General features: G+C 45.2%; 2 protein-coding genes across 2 annotated transcripts; both read right to left on the bottom strand.

Annotated features, from left to right (window-relative positions):
* Nucleotides 1–8993: 8993 nt before the first annotated feature.
* Nucleotides 8994–11948, bottom strand: LOC116268175 (uncharacterized). Its single transcript, XM_031649953.1, has 3 exons — nucleotides 11884–11948; nucleotides 11444–11705; nucleotides 8994–9164 (listed from the first exon to the last, which is right to left on the bottom strand). The coding sequence occupies exons 1-3, from the start codon at nucleotides 11946–11948 to the stop codon at nucleotides 8994–8996; spliced, it is 498 nt and encodes a 165-aa protein (XP_031505813.1).
* A 1382-nt stretch (nucleotides 11949–13330) lies between these two features.
* Nucleotides 13331–14311, bottom strand: LOC116268174 (uncharacterized). Its single transcript, XM_031649952.1, has 2 exons — nucleotides 14243–14311; nucleotides 13331–14197 (listed from the first exon to the last, which is right to left on the bottom strand). The coding sequence occupies exons 1-2, from the start codon at nucleotides 14309–14311 to the stop codon at nucleotides 13331–13333; spliced, it is 936 nt and encodes a 311-aa protein (XP_031505812.1).
* Nucleotides 14312–18739: the final 4428 nt, after the last annotated feature.

Here is an 18739-nt window from a genome sequence, read left to right as displayed (position 1 = left end):
GGCGGATTTACTATTCATCTTGTAAGCTGCAAGAGCTCAATATCACTATATGCAATAAATAACGAAATACAATTAATAAAGAAAGAGCCTAAATTGATATATTAGATAAAGTTGATAATGGCATAGTTGATGGGAGGACATTAACTTCAGAAGTGTCATCATTATTAATCATCACAATTATATTGATTTATGAGCACGAGTTCCCTCACAAAATACTTGCTTCTCTTTCCTTCCGCCTACGTTCTCTACTGCATCTACGAAGATTACCAGTACCAGGAGAACAAGCGCGCCATGGAGAAGGCACAGGAATCCGAAAGCATAAAGTCACTCATGAAGCGCTTCAGTGCCTGCAAATCTTCAATCGAAATGGCGAACATCTTCAAGAAAAGCTTCCACTATCTTCGCGGAAGCATCGTAGAGCCCACACGCATCCGGGAAGAAGTATTGGATTGCGAAATTTTGGATTCCGGACAGGGAGGCGCCTGGTGGCTGTATCCCTACTGCACTCGCAGCCTGATGAGGCTATCGCCCTATCTCTCCATCGAAAACAGGAAGGAAGGATTCTACTCCATTTTCTTCTGGTACCACGTGCTCACCAAGCAATCGTTGAGGCTGCAAGACGCCAGTTCGGAAGTTCAGGCATGGGGAGCCTGCTGAAGAACAGGGAAAAGAAGTGTGCTGAAATCGCGAAGAAACATGATAATACAGGAGGACACGAGTTCGAGAATCACTTCTTCGAATGCGTTCGCAGGAGTGAAGGAGCAGCTAGGCTGATATAGAAATAGCTTCACCGCATTTAGCTCATACAAGGACACGCATCTTATGATCGATGACTAGAGTTATGAATATGGATATGACTTATCATCATCATAGCATTTTGAGCTTCGGCTGGGATTCCATTTTTTCCATGGGAAGATCAAGCTCATCCTGAAGCTGAGTCATCTCCATAATGTCAGTTCGCGTCTTCAAGGCTGTCCGTAGCTCAATGAGGGCGTCTCGCGGCTTGTTATTATTTGGGTCTTCAGGCGGAAGATATACTCACTGAGGGGCAAATGCTAAATGGGAGGCTCGTATGTGGAAAAGTGGAGGATTTACGATTTGCTCCTTGGGGAAGGTTTTTAAGGAATTCCCTCAACTATTGCACCTTCTTGGCAAGCAGATTGATGATCTGTCTGCACTGAGCCTCCATCTTGAGAGGCTTGCACCGTAGATCATGATATTTGATTCATATTACCTTATCTGTCTTCTTACTCTGTCTATCTCCTGAAGCAGATAAGGCCTTTCACTCATTCTTCGCCTTTATTCGCATTAGATTTTTCGAGCATTCATGAGAACCTGATGCTTTAACCGGTCACGTTATTTCAGCAATGCCACGTATCCTTTTGCTTGACGATTTACTTCCTAGTTTTCCTCAAGCTGGCTCTTCTACTTGGACCTAACGTCGATCCTGTTTTCTATGTACTTTTTTATTTTTATAGTGCTTGTAGCTTTTTGCGCATAGCTTCTATCTTATTCATTTTGGTTGAGATAAGCTTGAAGCATTGACAAGCTACCTATCTGCAAGCCATATGTGATCCTTAGTTCTTGCAGGGTCATTCGCTTCGTTTGATCCTTGTTCATCAATTTTTTGATAGCGTCTTCGGCAGGCCGGGAAAGGTAAGCTGGGTAGTTTTCCTCCTCTTTTGGCACTTATCCTGTGAGCAGCTCATAGATTAGCACACCCAAAGTCCACACATCTATTTGAATGCCGTGCGGTTGGCATTCCTGCATTTCGGGAGCCATGTATTAGTAAGTTCCCACGTATGAGTTACGCTGGCCGTCGAGCATGTTAGCAGACCCGAAATCAGCTAGTTTGCAGTTTCCGAATGCGTCGATTAATAAATTTTAAGGCTTAATGTCTCTGTGCAGGATCGGACTTGGACGGTTGTGCAGATACTCCAAAGCCTTGATAATGTCTCTTACGTACTTCTTGACCTGCCATTCTGGCAATTTTTTATATAGATTTAGCTGGTCATACAATGATCCTCCTGCTGCAAACTCAAGCAAAAGACTAACATCATCCTCGTCGATGAAGGCATGGTGCAATTTGATTATATTGGGTGGTCCAGCTGTGACATTATCGTAATTTCTCGCTCCACATCTCTCTCTGCGCGGGATCCTTGAGCAAATATGGGTAGATTTTCTTTAAGGCATAATCTTTTCCATGCAAACGCACCCTGAAGACCTGAGCATAGCTTCCTTTGTTTAGATACTGCTCCTATTCCCACTTGTTGCTTATGCTCATCCGAAAGCAAGCACTTTATAATATTATGGATTGACAATATGATGGAAATGACTCAATTATCATGCTTGAACATAACATTATGGCTATTCTTTTTCCATTAGTTCTTGTATTCGTAGTTTCCTACGCCTGGTATGCCTCCTCCCTTCCTTTAAGAGTGAAATCTTTATTATTTTCCTATTTTTCCCCCAATCGACGTTATCTTCTATGTAACTTTCTATTTCTCATCTTTTCCTGCCTTTGCTCTCTCTCTTGGCTGCAGTTGTATTCATTTCGTTGCTCCACTCCTAGTAATGAGAAAAACGAGGACTATTGACTTCAAATGGAGGCTTGTAGACTGCTATTCTTCTCAAGTTTTAGAGATGAGCCTTCTGGCGTTATACTTTCCTGGCGACGTCGTTGTAAGTAACATCATAATCCAAGTTGATGGTGACATCTGTGTAAATTCTAAGAGTTACTTTTGGCTTAGCTGAAGCAGATACGGTGTGTCTTTGACTTGAAAATGCTACTTTACGTGTCGAGCTGTCCGAATCTGCTCTTCAGGAGCTCGTTTTAAAGCTGAATCTCATTTTCGTTGACAACTGGAGCCACCTATATGCTTTCGTTTGTATTCAGAGGCATTCTTTCAGTCGTTGATCCAAATTTTTGAACCTTTTTTCCTGTTTTGCTTTTTATTGGCTTGATATGGTCGGCGTATTATCCAGGACCAGGATTGTTTGCCTGCTATCCCACAGATAGAAAGGTAGTGTTTCTTTCGGAAGAGCTATTAAATGAGGGATTTAAGTGGTTAAAGGACTTGTTTGCGACTGATGTGATGGGAATATAGAAGTTATTAGAGTCGTTTTGCATCATATTCTACTCTTAGTTTTTGAAACGCTTAACAGAAGACCCGAAGAATTGAAATTTTGGCGGTTTTATTTGGTTTGTTGAGTTGAAGGAAGATTTTTCGACTGTGTATTGGCCTGGCGCTGGAGAAGGTGATTTGAAGTCGATTTTCTTCCTATGTTCTGCGATGTATTCGCTACAACTGTTGTACATGATTGTATCGAAAAATGTTCTCACTGTTCCTGATTTAAAGTTCGAAGATTCTTCTCTATTTTTGCTTGCAAAATCACCACCCACATCATACAATCCTGGACCTCCATTCTCAACTTCATTTGGATCTTTGAATCTTTTTACCCTGTCCTTACACCAGATCGTCCCCTTTGAAATTATCTTCTCTTTGCTTGATATCTCGTAGTCACCAGGACCAGGCTATATTGCGGGGATTTTAATGATTTCATGGTTTTCAGGATTTAGAAGCCCTCGTATTTGGTAGGTATCGATGGCGGAAATTTTTTAATTGAGCTGTCCAAAGTTCTGTTGATGATTGGGTTTCTTGCTGGTCTCTTCTTCTCTTTCTTGACGATGTAGTAAGCGTATTGATCATCTGTATTCTATCGTTTTTACATTATGGTTGGCTCGGAGCTTCAGCTTATAGCGGTTCAAAACGCTTAGTTAGGGATTTAAACTATGGAGTGCCGGTTGAGTTTACTTTAATTATGACGTTGTTCGGGTTCGTATAGGTTGTTATTTTCGGTTTGATGATTTCCTTGGCAACGTTATACTGTCCTGGTCCTGGCGCCTCCTTGTTTATATTTTCTTCAAAGGCCACTTTGCGTAGACTGGTTGTTCGAAACGGCGCGCAATTTCTCATGGTTTCAGTTCTTTGATGGTATAGTGGGCAGGACTTGGAAACTATTCTTTCGGATGAGAGTCGCCCATCTTCCTCTCGCTGGCGAATACAAAAGCCATAGCAATAATTTTATTAATTGATCATTAATCGACGTTAATATCTTCAATGAATAGGGATATTGAATGAGTATATTTAAGCGAGGATCAGAGCTGGAGAGAATGGCTCAGGGGGATTAGAATTCCTTTTTTTGGACCATTTGGTAAGCCTCCTAGAAGGAAATCCTTTCGGCCGGTTCAATCACAAGCATCAGTCTCACCAGTTTCTCCAGAATAGGGTGCTTTTCGATCTTTATTTCAAAGTTCTTATTCTAAATCTGGTTGATGATGCGTTGCTCGGAAAGATCCTTCTTCGACATCCCGAAAGGCAGCTGGCCAGTGCAAAGCTCATAGATGGTCACGCCTACGCTCCACACGTCGCATCTGCTGATCTCTTTCATCTTCACTCCTTCAGAATCTATGGAGCCATGTATTGCGGCGTTCCTGCAAAGGTGACGCTTTTATCAACATCGACTATTTGCGTGGCTAGTCCGAAATCAGCAATCTTGATCTGTTTATTCTTCAGGAGGATATTGGCTGGCTTGATATCTCTGTGCACGAATTCCTTCGAAGTGAAGTAGTGGCAAGCCGAGATGATCTGTTGCGCAAAGCTATATATTTACTCTTAATTTCTTTCGAAAAAATGCTGTTGAATATATTTCTCAAGGTCGCATTCACAGTATTCGAAGAAGAGGTAAAGGTTATTGGCGGTCTCTTATACATCCAGGAATTGAACGATATTGGGGTGTTTTAGACTCTGGAGTGCTTTGTATTCCTCTTGCACTCGATTAACGAAATAACTGAGACTGGATTGGAGCACCTTTTCAATGTCTTGCTTTTGGATCAGCTTGCAGGCATAAGGTTCGTTGAAGTTTTTATCCTTATAGGCCTTGTAGGTCGCCGCGAAGCCGCCTCGGCCCAGACATTCATCCATTTTGATGAAATAGTTACCCACTTTCTTGTTCTTTTACTTCATATTTATATTATAAACCAGGATTCATATCTAACCACTTCCCACCGACGAACCAAGAAAAATAAAGCAAATCGATTGCATCACCTCTTAGAAATTTATTATTATCATGAACTGTCAATAAAAAATATACGTAAAGAGGGTCTTTAAAACATAACGCCAGTATCTCATTCCGCTCGGAACAGAAAAATATAAAGAAAAAAGCCCTCCAGTGCAAAAATCCGTGCTGAAATATGGAAAAAGTAGAAAAGGCATTGAAAATCTTCACGTAAATGATTAGGAATTGACGAAAATGGCATCAAATTCGTAAATAAACCGTCCAAGTTAGCATAATTCTGGCCATGCTTCCAAACACCTTCCCAAAATAGTCTCAAAAGATCATTATCTGTTAACATTCCGCAAAGAGTAAGGATATAAAGTATTGGCAAAACTCTTCCCAAAAAGGTAACTATAGCCAAAATGCCAACATAACCCCCACAGGACGGCCCATGGTAAGATCTGGGCGCGTAACTAACCCCGATAGCAATATACGAGCCTCTTCTTGGCAGAAAGCACATGAATTTGCCTGTTGCAATTCGCATCAATCAGAAATAATCTAAGTGAATCATAATATTAAGGTCGAAGATTAAAACCCAGTGATTAGTTATAAGCATCCACTCTATTAAAAACGCATTAAAAAGCAGTTGAAGGAAGGAACAGGGCAGCTCTATGTTGGAAAGATAAGAAATCAAGCTTTTGAGTGGCAAGACAAAGAATTCGTGCGTAGAATTTGGCCAAAAACAAGAAAAACTTGCAAAAGTATTCAATTCTGTCCTTTTCATCATCTATCTTCGAAGATATAGCAAGCTCTATCGTAGTATTCGGCTAAAGTTTATATTTGAATTAACTATGTAAAAGCTAAAAGGATAAATAACAAAGTTTAGAGAGTGCTTTGGATTCAGTTGACTGACTTACGACATTAGTACATGAAAAAAGGCAAGTCAATTTCATGATTAGCGAGAAAGATAGTACTACTTTGATCAAAAAGAAGAAAAATTACATGAATATATTTTGGATTCACTGATCGACTGTATTGAAGTAATTTGCTAGCAGATACAAGGAAAAGATATGATGAAGATATTATATCATCTCTGCAAACATGGAAGCTATAGCTGTGTTCAAACCTTACTGACAAAAGAAGAATTAGATTTGCTTTCATTATCAGAAAGCGAAGGCTATATTCGATGCAATCAGTAACTTTAAAAATCATCAATAATTTCCTTATTTTTCATCAAATCATCATCTATTGCACATTGCTTAAACCACATACAATGCATTATAGGGAAATCTTGCGAAAATGGATTACTTTGAGAGCAACATCAAGCTAATTGGAAACATTTTATATGTAATCATTAGACAAATCCAATAGTCGAACATAGAAAAGTCAAAGAATATGTATGATATAGGAAACTGGAGGAAACTTAATGATAAGTTTATCCTTAAATCGACGAAATCCATGACAATAAAAGAGGGATTTCACTAAAAACAGTTAATATCAGGATTGGTCAAGGAATAATATTAACTGAATGCTTCTAAACCCCATAATGGAGCGAATTATCATAAAAAATTTAATCGATCATAGATTACCTTCACCAAAAATCAGATAGTTTCATTAAAGCGTTCGAAAGTAATGCTTTGATAGATTGTTAATATGTATTTTTTATATATTCTAAGTTAATCAAATAATCAAAGCTTCGACTGATGCATCTTGATGACTCTTTGTATGTTATTCCTAACCGTATAGGCAGCTTCGGATACTTGCATATTAAGCTCACACTTCCTAGCAAGTTCTAAGAAATTCTACTTTATATTATATGTACATCGTAAGGATTGCCCTTGGCGAATGCTGACCTTAGATACTCTCAGGTATCAGGAAAGAGTCAAGTATTCCGATGAGTTATGGCCTTATTTGCTCTAAAAGTTTTTCCTTGAGCCGAATTAGCGCTGTGATGTGGTTTGGAAGAATAAATCCACCCTATGCAATGGTTCCTGAGTGGTTGAGAATGACATGAGCTCCAAAGAGAAGGCAAAGAGCAGTTGTGATTGCATGGTTAGAAGGATTTTTATCTTTTTCTACTGCTTATTTGAATTTGGAAAGCGTATAAAGCAATCCATGGCTGAAAGCAGCTCTTTTGATCTATACGCCTGCAACTTTGTTCCAAACGTCAAGGTCGCTCATGCCCTCAGGCTTATTCATCATTTTTGATGTAATCAAAGTCAAACAATGGCAGACGGATTGCTTTAGCAAAAGCTAAATGTCTGAGAGAGTCCATTTTTCCCATTCGCTTCGGTCAGGATCCACCCTAGTACTCATGATCTAAGCATAGTGATTCAAATAGTTGACGCTTTCCCCAACTCCTTTCTTTTGGGTCAATGCGTATTTATAGTTCTTTAGGAGATATCTTGAGATTTGCAAGTAAAGAATGGTATTCTATCCTTCAAGCGTGAGATTGCTAGCGAATTCAGTTATAAGGTTAGGTAAGCCTGAATAATGAGAAAATCCATGTCCTCCACAAGCTTTTCTCAAGATTTACATGCCATCATAGACTATTTAGCTGAACAAAGCCTTACCAAGGCAAAGACAGACGTGAGTTTATGCCATCAGTGAAAAATCATTCTTTTCAGTCACCAGCTGCAAGTTCTTTTCGCTTAGCTTCTTGATGGCATTTCCTCCAACGTTGACAGCAAAATACTCTGCAACTCTTGTGATGATTTTCTTTTTTGAGTCTGGTAATCGATAATTGGGATTTACTTCTTGACTGCATCCAAAAATTGCTTCCTGAAAGCGAATATCTAGCAGCGATGATGATGGCTTAAGAGTAGATTTTAGGATATTGGCAACTGATGGTTTGCCTGATGGTCATCATGGTTGCATAGCTCACCTTAGGATCACCTTTCGTCTTTATTTCTCCCTGCTTGCTTACCGAGATAAATCGACGAAGCATATAGCTCTTAGGAATGACTAAGTTTTTCATCACTAAATAGCCGTTATCCTTCGTTTCAAAACCGATTTTTGGACCAATATCACCGACTTCTATGCCAGGCAGGATTTTCAAAGTTTTTACATCTCTAATCGGCACAATAAAAGCGTGCACTCCGTGTCTCTAGCCTCGCACGATCATCTGAGCGAATACCAGCGCGTGAGTAGCGAAGATTCCAAGATCTCCGGCCAGAACTTAGCAGCTGAGATTGAGGGCGTATGTAGATAAATGTATCATCTTCCATCACATATGTTGCCGTGGTCTATAGATTTTGAACATCAGAGCCATGACCGAGCTCCGTTTGGGCATAACATCCGATGATTTCTCCAACCATTGCCTTTTTGTACCATCCTGCTGTGCCTCGGTTCCCATGATTTGCAGACACTTGACGAACATCGTGAAGTGAATAGTATAGGGAAGTTGGAGCGTTAGTCTCATAACATAGCCTAAGACGTCCCATTCGTTGTTCTCCCGATCGTCGATGCTGGGCGGTAGCACGTTCATCGACTCCTTGATGAGGTCGACTCTGCTCTTATTGAAGTTGTTCAGATCGTAGTGGTAAGGTTTTCTTGAGAGCATTTTCTTGAATGCTGGGAGTTCTTCGGGCGTGTATAGCAGCTTAGACAGGGCCTACACGTCGACTGTGATCTTTTTCCGCTATTCTTGCAAAATTTGCTCAATTGTAGTCATCCTATATGACGTCAAATTAATATTCATCCATGTCAATAATCCTAAATAATTGAATGCAACCCATTAGCTTACCCATCGAGAAGTAATCATATCAATAACCATCCTGATAACCTTGGTTCTTATCATTTCTCATGGAAAATGGGAGATTTTGGCTTTTTGTCAGTTTTGAAAGAAATGCCGTTTCTGAAAAGGTTTCAACGTTCTTATACACTTTTTAGAGTTCATTTCGCAAGGAATATAACAAATGATATGCCGTATATAATCAATATAACTCCGCCAAAGGTACGTTTTCCTGCTGGGTCAAGAAGGGATGCTCAAGCAATTCCGCGATGGTGAACCGATCTCTTGGATCTTTTTCAAGGCAAATCAGGATGAAATCCTTGGCGTCGTCTGAAACCTTGGTCGCTTTGGAGAATTTAATCTCGTCCTCCACCTGCATATCATTTTCCTTACAATTTCATGAAGTCCTGCTCAGTGGTGATCTCGAAGGGAACCCGACCGAAAAGCAACTCATACGTCAGGATGCCCACGCTCCACACGTCGATTTTGTTATTGTAGGTCTTCCGCTTCAGCAGTTCGGGAGAAACGTAGAGAGGAGTTCCGCAGAAAGTTCCACGCATCGTGTTTGTGCTGATGGACCAACCGAAATCGCATATCTTCATGAGTCCCTACCTTACGATAGACTTACACAATGGTAGATGACGTTTTCCGGTTTCAAGTCGCGATGGATGATCTAGTTGGAGTGCATATAGTCTAAAGCTCTGCATATCTGCTGGACAAGGAATCTGGCCATATCCTCAGGCACTTTTCTCTTCTTTTTGAGGAAGTTGTAGAGCTGTCCCGAGTAGCAGAGCTCGAGGGCGAGGTAGATATAGTTTTTATCTGCGAAGAAGGTGTACATCTTGACCACATTGGGGTGGTTCAGGAAACTTTGGATCTTGATTTCCGGACAAGCTGGACGATCAACTTGCTGTCGACGTTGGTCTTGTCGATTTTCTTCAGGGCGCACATGAAGCCAGTGGTCTTGTGCCTATCTAAAAACGCATTTACCTCGCCAGATAAACCTCGCCAAACTTACCCGCGCCCAGTTTTCGACCGAGATCGAAGTCCTTCACGCCCATCCCTTGCTCCTCGAGAAGCTGCTCGATTTTCGTTGATGATTTGGCCTTGCTGAATGATACCTGGGGAGGAGAGGTCGGCTCTGGTTTTTTGGCTTTATTGAGGAAGACCATGGAGAAGAGATCGTTATTGGTCTCTACGGAGGTGGGAAACTCCTCATCGTATTTTTCCTTGTACGATTCGCTGCCATATATCATCTTCCTCTTGGACTCCTAATTCTTGTCCATGGACTCCCGCTTCTCAGTTTCAGGAGCGGTCACCTCGCTGACTTCGCTTTTGTTGTTGGATCCTCGGCTTTCCCTATTTTTTTCCTCGAAGTGGCTGAGACTGAATACGAATCCCTTGTCCTCGTTGCTGGATTTCTTGGAGGCGCCGAGGGATTTGGTGAGCTCATCGAGCTACAGTCTGGTATTTTCCATCTTTTCCTCGGAGTTCTGCGAATTGGAGGTGGAAAATCTTTTGCCGATTTTTGTTTTCGAGCCGAAACTATCCATATATTGATATGATTGTGATAATAAATCAAATTATTGAAGCCTAGACATAAGCCAACGTTTATGACATCATTAAAAATGCCCAACTCGGGAAATATTCCCAACTCCCTCCAACTCCACCCGAACTGGTCATGGACTTGAATGGACTTGTGATGCCTCGATGCTATTATTCCATGAGAGGATGATGGATTGTGATGCGAAAAATGGAAGATTAGCCTTGGAGATAAAGGATGGGTATCGATGGTCGATGGCGATAATGCCGCTTTGGCTTTATTTAAGCTATGAGTATACTGATTTTTTATATGGAATCTGTGATGTGAGAAGAAAGATAATGCTCTCCGATCATTGCGCCTCCTCGTCGATTGGCTTTTGTCGGCGTGCAAGATGGCAGACCATAAAATCTTCACCTTTTCTGGAATTTAAAGGGACTATAATAAATAAAAAGGCAAATATCGAATGTTTGGCAAGAATGAGCCAAATTTTCCCATCACTATGTGTTTATTTTTGATGGAAGGACAAGGGAAGTCATTTCCTTGCTGATTGGCTGATTTTTAGTCTTTTCTCTGTACTCCATGCGAGTAATAATCTTGAAATGCGCTCACACGCTTGGAAACTATTAGCGAGCAAGCAATACTTCTAGGGATTGGCCGTTCATGGTCAAAATTGAAGAAAAATGAGAAGAAAATCCAGAAATATTGGTCACCTGAAACGGTAAAAAATGGCATTATTTGTTTGAATTATCACACCATAGTCTCTCCTTCCGAAATTCGCACCTGCCCCGTCCTAGCTCTCCCTCTCCTCCTTCCCCTCTGCCTTTCCTTTTATTTTCTGCCTTATTTGCGGGCTGTAGGCATGTGTCCCATTATTATTAGTTCTAATGAACCACATGAACCCAAAGTAGCGCAAGGCGGCGCTGCTGAAGCTGAAGGAGAAGCAGGACAAGGAGAAAAAGGACAGCGGAGTGCGGGTGATCAACGGCAAATACCAAATCGAGAAGAAGATCGGAGAAGGAGTCTCTTCCATCGTCTTCTCAGCAATCAACATACACACTGGCGAAAAGGTAGCCATCAAGAAGATCAAAAATTTCCTATAGAATAAGTACGAATCCCTCAGAATCCTCCGAGAGATCCTGCTCCTGCGGAGACTGAAGCACCCCAACATCATCAACCTCAGGGAGATAGTGATCGAGGACGACAAGGGGAAAGAGCTGTCGCTGATCCTGGACTACCTGCCCACCGACGCCAAGAAGCTCTTTAAGTCGAATACCATCTTCGATTACGTAAAAATCAAACTTATCATTTTCCAAATCCTTCTGGGACTCAACTACTGCCAACAGTCGCAAGTTCTCCACAGGGATCTCAAACCTTAAAATATACTCATTACTGAGGATTTAACGCAGGTGAAGCTATGCGACTTCGGCCTGGCAAGAGCGGTCTACTTGGAGACCGAAAAGGAATAGGAGGAGATGAAGAACGAAGACGAGGAGGTCCCAAGTAGATCGCAATGAAGAGCGAAAAGCCCACCATCAACCTCACTGCTCACGTCGCCACGCGCTGGTACCGGGCGCCAGAGCTGATCCTCCTCGAGCGCAAGTACAGCAACGCCATCGACATCTGGTCGGTCGGCTGCATCCTCGGGAACTCATGACCATGACCAACACCTTCACCGAAAGAAAACCGCTCTTCCCCGGCAAGGCCTGCTACCCTCTCTCCCCGCCCAAGTCCTCAGACATGAACTACAAGAAGATTAACGATTTCCCGCATTCAGTCTACGACCAGCTGTACACTTGCCCGACTTAGCTCTATCATCTTCAGCACCATCGGCACTCCAACGGATATCGACTTATCAGCGACGAGCGTGCGCGGAACTATATAAAATCCTTCGGGATTCGCGAGAGGAAGCCCTTCTCCGAACTGTTCAAGTTCCTGACTCCCTAGGTGGACGACTTTTTGCAGCGTTCCTCTAGTTCAATCCGAACAAGCGGATGACCATCGCTGAGGCCATAAACCACAAGTTGTTCGACGACATCCGGCCGCTGTTCGCGGTGAACCTGAGCATCAAGGGCGAGCCGATCACGATGGAGCTGGATGGGATTGAGATCGAGCAGATCCGCGAGATGGTGCTGCAGGAATACAAGCACTATCAGGAACACCAGTGATGATTCAATAGTTATCAAATTAATATGGACTAAATGGATTGCAGTGGATTGCAGATGATCGTAATGGTGATACATAAGGAGATGACAGATATGGCATATATGGCCAATTAAATATTATAAGATTGCATATTGGATGATTCCTCCTGTGCTACCTCCAAAATAGCATAAAAATATGCTTTCAATACCAGTAAACATCTTTCCATTCTTGATTACCCAATCCACAGAGCTGATATGCTATTAATGATGAAATAAGCTATTGCCATCACGATGCCCACTCAGTATTTTCGGCGTACCACTTCTTGGTGAAATCGTCACAGTCAGTCAGGTGGTACAAGTATCCATTGATCTTAATGTCCTGGCCCACGATCAAATGCTATGGCTTCACCACCTCGCCGCCGTCGGTCTTGTAAGACCCCGCTCCAAGAATTTGCCGTTCCAGAAGCCGGAGTTCTTGGCGGGCGGCTCGTAGATCTGGAGACTGTCATCGTTGAGGTAGTAGGTGATGATGAACTTGCGGTTGCTGTCCTCGGGCTTGGGAGCAGCGAAGACGGCGTTGAAGCGCAGGCAGATCTGCTGGTCCACCCACTTGAAGAAGTCCTTCTTGGGAGGCTTGGGGATGAGGCGGAAGATGTAGCCCAAGGAGTCCTCCTCGGAGCCGATGCCGTTGTGGGGCGGGATGATGATGTCTAAGTCAATGGAGAGCTACTTGATTTGGGAGGCTCTTTGCTGAGTTTTTGTTGCCGTCGGGGGCGAAGACGATGTTGAACTTGGTGAGGTAGTAGTTCCTGGTGAAGTCGTCGCACCCTCGAGGAGGTAGGAGCGGCCGAAGACTTAGAGGGGACGGCCCACTGCAAGCTCCTCAGCGCGCAGGAAGTTCTCAGCGTAGGTTTGGCCAGGCTGGTTCAGTGCGAAGTTCTTAGCCAACTTTTGCCTTCTGAAGGTGACAGGGAAGGGATCCTTGCCGGAGTTGGGCAGAGACACTTCTCTAACCTCGATGGTATCGTCGGCCAGGAAGTAGTGCACGATGAAGGGCGCTCCTTCGAAGCGGGCGAAGAACTTCAGCACCTTTCTATCGTTTTCCAGGAACTGCTTTTCCGAGTTGACCTTGCCGCCGCCCAGCTTCTTCTCGAGGTATTCCTTCATCTGCGCGTCCTTCTTGGGGATCCACTTGTTGGTGACGGTGGAGGTCCACTGGTCGTTCTCGTAGGGCTCGGAGGGGCCCTGGGGCTGTCCTGCCTTTTCGTAGAACTCGCGGGTGTAGTCGTCGCAGTTGTAGAGGTAGATGGAGCGGCCGTAGAGGGTGATGGCCTGTCCGAGTCTGAAGTCGTAGGCGGTGAGGAACTTGCCGTTCTCCTGGACGTACTTCTCGCGTTTGAGGAACTTGCCCTGGGGGATGCCGGAGTTTTCGAACTTCTCCTCGTTGATGGAGACGGAGTTGTCCTCGAGGTAGAAGAGCACCTTGACCTTGCGGTTGCGGCTGTTCTCGTGGTTGCTCTCGACCACGCTCTCCTTGAAGTAGCCATAGAAGCGGAGGACGTGGCGGTCGAGGTAGACCCAGTCGGGCTGGTACAGCTTGGAGGAGTCCCTGGGGACGTTCTTGGGATTGAAGTGGTCGTGGGAGGTGGAGAGGAAGGGGGTGTTGTTGACCACCGGCTCCTCGTAGGTGGCCTGCCGCGGCAGCGGGTACTTGGTCGGCTCCTGCTTGTTGACGTCCCGGTTCTACTCCTGCTTCTTGGCACTCACCTTCTTGTAGTGCTCCTTGAACTCCTGAGTAGGCGCGAATCCCGGCAGCAGTGGAAAGTTAGAAGCCATCTTTTTTATAACTTACGTTAATATTATTTTTATCGCATCACCATAGAAATCCAACCATTAACCACCCCGGATAAGGGTATGACCGGCAACAAGATTGGATAAATATTGGCAGGCTTGGAGGGGAATGGGTGGAGATATTGGCTTGAATACATCGGAACCATAGGATCAGTTCTGCATGATTGTCTCCATCATCTTGTACATGCCCTCTACGTTCAGCTTGATCTCCTTGAACTCGCTCTCAGTGAGCACCTCGTTGACCGACTTGTTGTTGACTGAGGAGTCCATCCTGAATAGGGAAAGGCTACAATCGGACGTAGACGTTGTACTTGCCGGTGAACTCGGGGCCCAGCTTCATGTAGACCTTCTTGAGGATCAGCTGCAGCTTCTCCAGAGGAGTTCGGATCTCGCTGATCACTGGGTTGTCGCTTGCCATGTTTAGCGTCTCGAACACCTCGATGAACGTCGACGTGGCCTGCATGAAGATGAAAGTTCCTTGTCCTGCTGTCCCTGCATATCACTCTGCATACCTCTACTCCTTTTCGATGACATACTTGGCCCACGAGATTTCTTAATGCGGAATGGCGTATTTCTTTTCGAAGTCGTTGAGTTTGAAGTCGGGCGTGATTTGGCTAAACTTGTTGTACTTTTCGAGGAGTTTGCCGATCTCTGCCTTGTAGGTCTGCTGGTCGATCTTGTCAGTGCTGTAGAACTTCTCGATGTAGTTCATCAGCGCAGGATGCAGTAGATCTGCTTCTCGTTCTAGAGCCGAGCCTTCTATGAACTGCTCAGGTGGATCGTCTCGTCCATTAATTACGATAACTATTATCAGAACACTAGCTTATACGCAAAGGATAGAACAAAGGAGCTTGGCGATGCTTGGCAAAGCTTAAGCAAGTAAAAAGATGGTGATGGATGGGTGTGATGTGTGATTGTGTGATGTTCGATATGGTTGTTGTTGGTTTGGGTGGAGTAATAGGGTATAGATCAATCAAGTCTGACTCCTTGCCCTTGGAACACTCCCACGTTTTGCCGCCTGGCCGGTCCCTCGCTATTGCGTCCGTACCACCAGTTGAAGAACCACTGTGGCGTTTGCAGGTAGTCCTTGTGATATCTGACAACAGCTATATCCTTCACGAAGATGTAGCAGTGCCCGAGAGCGATGCCGGCGATGTAGGGCTTGAGACTGGCGCCGAAGAGAGTCATCATGATGGCGTAGACGAAGGGGAAGTAGCCGGCTAAGTAGCGATGGAGTTACTCTTGACCCTGAAGCCGAACATGAGGGTGATTTCCTCGTGCGGGAAGCGCTTGCACCAGATGTAGATCATGGCCATCTGGTAGGGTCGGCGAAGAAGGGCATCTCGATGATGCTGCCGATGATGAGGTTGCCCAGGAAGAGCAGCACGTTGAGCCACAGGAAATCAGCGTACTTATCACGTGTGAAGACGAGGGTCTCCACCTTCGAGATGGCGATGTAGGCGAAGTAGACGTTGAAGAGGAAGCTGAAGCTGAACTTGCCCATGTAGAAGAGAGCGGTGAAGGGACGCCAGATGTTGAACTCCAGGAAGGCAGTCCGGAATGTGTAGTAGAGCAGCATCGGACTCAGCAACTGCAGCGTGATCAGCAGCGTGAAACCGGTGCAGATGGCGAGGTAGGTGCGCGTCACCAGCGGCTTCGAGAAGTACCACGTCTTGAATTAGGAGAGGGCGTCTTACATCAGAATATATAAATTGTTTAAATCAGACACACTTGAACTCCCTCTATAACTGCCCCAACAGTCGCGAAAGCACCACCTTGCGGTTGGTTATCACCCGGTCCTCGCAGGTGAACACCCCACGCATCGGAATGAACTTCATGTAGCAACTCTTGAGAGTCTAGGGAGGGTCGCAGGCGCTGTGCTTTCTTTTCAAGTGGCGACCAGGGAGGCTTGGATGGGGCCGGCTCGGCGGGCGGGTCAGCCTTGACTAGCAGTGACTTTGCCCTCGTCTACCAAAATTGGGATTTTAGTTCTTGCAGCTTCGCTCCTATCCTTTCGTCTAGCAGCCTCGCCCTGCTCTAGAGCTATTCAGCCAGCCTCAAATTGGCCGACTTCTCCTCTGTTCCCCGCCTGCAGTGGTGTGCAGATGGATTAGGCCTCGCTTGCCCTGTTTCCATTGAGATCCTGTTCTACTTGAGGAGGGGTCTTTTCATGGATGTGCCGTCCTTTTGGCGAAAAGCTTCTGCTTGCTGCAGGCGGGGTCTTCGCCTCGGTTGCCCACGTTTAGGAAGGGCGTTCTGTCGCTCTGCCTCTTCCTCATCGCGTTTTGCTCTCCGCCCAGGAAGCAGCTATTGCGATCCCTGTGCGTCCCTCCAGAGCGCCAAAATCATAGATTTGCCCATCTTCCGAGCAGTCCACGCTGCCCACCTCTTCCCCCACAGTGAGGAGGTATCTAGCAAGGAGTTGTCCTGCTGTTGTTTTTCAGTTCTTCGCGAGAATCCTATCATTTGGAAGAAATTAATAAATTTGTTACTCAGTACTCACAAAAATCAGATAAGGGCCAGCATCTCCTCCAGCTCCCCCGGTTCGAAAAGTTGGAAACCGTCCTCTCCATGTTCTGCGCAATCAGAGACTCGTGCAGCTCCATCGAGGTCTACAGCTGGTCCACCGGACTCATCACGGGACTCATTGCCTTCTTCACCTGTCTCGACTCCTCCAAACGCATCAGTCTTTCGAAGGGATTTTTGACGAGGATTTTGATCTTGGAGGAAGAACACTTCTTGAGTCCCTCTCCGAGCACGTTCTCGCTCTGGATTTTGTGTGCGGCGCTGATTTTTTCGGTTTCGGGAGGACAGAGCTCGAGCCTTTCCCGAGGGAAACATCGCTGCGCGGTGGATCTTTGGAAGTGGGGCGTCCTTGTCCTTTATGGTGAGTTTGCGCTTGTTTTGGTGGTTGCGTATGAGTTCCACTCTGCGCTTGATGGAGATGAGCTTGTGCTTTCACACTGATTTTCCTCTCTCTTTTCAGGCAGGAGTTCCTCGCACGAGGTGGGCTACAGTTTGGTGCGATTGAAGAGCTTCACCGACGGATCCTGGCCGATGACTTTGAGGCTTCTGTTCTTTCTGATGGCGGTAAATTTTTCCACCGGCGGTGACGGTTTGAACTTGTTGAGGCAGTACTTCTTGAGCTCCTTACTGTGGTTGGTGGAAGTGGTCAGTTCGTTGCGTTTTTTGGGGTCGTTGGACTGCCTGATGAAATCGAGGTCGATTTGCTGGTAGGTCTGCAACCGGGAATTGCTATAGTTGCGGTGACGGATGTTGAGGTTCTTCACCCCGAAGCCAGTGGTCGAGTTCTTGAGGCCCTCCTGAGCAGCCTGAACCGTGCGGTACAGCGTCGCCATATAAATTAATTCACTATACACCCACACACCCCATTACCACCATCCATAATCATAGGATTAGAGCTGACCATCAGAACTGCCGGATCTGCGACTCGATGTTCCGCGCCAGTTGAGGCTACCACCTGTCTCCGTTGGCCAACAATTTCTCCTTGCTGTAGAAAAGCTCCTCGTGGTTGATAGTGGCGTTCTCGTAGTTGGGTCCCTCGACGATAGCGTCAACTGGACAGGCCTACTGCAGTACCACAGTAGATGCACTTGGTCATGTCGATGTCGTAACGCGTGGTCCTGCGAGAACCGTCAGGACGAGGCTCGCTCTCGATGGTGATGGCGTTGGCTGGGCAGGCAGCTGCGCACAACTTGCAGGCGATGCATCTTTGTTACTCTATTGATACCGCTACTAGCCAGTTGGGTAACGTCTTAAGGCGTGCTCTCCTCTGAACTTGGGCGAGAGAGGTCCCTTTTCATATGGATAGTGTATGGTCCATTCCGGTTCAAAGGCATACAGGAAAGAGCAGAAGAACATGGGATAATAGTACTCTGGCGAGAACCACTGCATATGTTTTATCGTACATTGTAGTATACTGAATCGAGGACATCGGTGAAGGTGAAATGCTGAGTGTTATCCTTGGAGTTGTAGAGCCTGAGGACTTCGGGGCCTTCGGTGTTGTACATGTATTCGGGATTGTAGTAGTTTTTGTTGAGATACTTCTCGACCACCTGGTTGTTGAAGTCCTGCCTCGCCACGTAGACCTCGTTGAGCTTCAAAGTGCCTACCTAAGCTGGCATTTACTGCAGTACGCCCTGTTGCGAACCAAAAGCGATCTCGTCACTCTGTTTATCATTATCGATAATTTATAATCAACTTGGTACAGAATTGCTTGGGAATGTGAATGGTGGATGGATCATTTCATCGAGGAGGGTATATTCATTCACTCCATATCTCACATCCAAAAGTCGGGGTTGGGGTTGGGGTTGGGGTTGGGGTTGGGGTTGGGGTTGGGGTTGGGGTTGGGGTTGGGGTTGGGGTTGGGGTTGGGGTTGGGGTTGGGGTTGG

The sequence above is a fragment of the Nymphaea colorata genome, unplaced genomic scaffold (assembly GCF_008831285.2).
Source record: "Nymphaea colorata isolate Beijing-Zhang1983 unplaced genomic scaffold, ASM883128v2 scaffold0142, whole genome shotgun sequence".
Classification (NCBI taxonomy): domain Eukaryota; kingdom Viridiplantae; phylum Streptophyta; class Magnoliopsida; order Nymphaeales; family Nymphaeaceae; genus Nymphaea; species Nymphaea colorata.
This window is presented reverse-complemented; position numbering and strand designations above follow the sequence as displayed.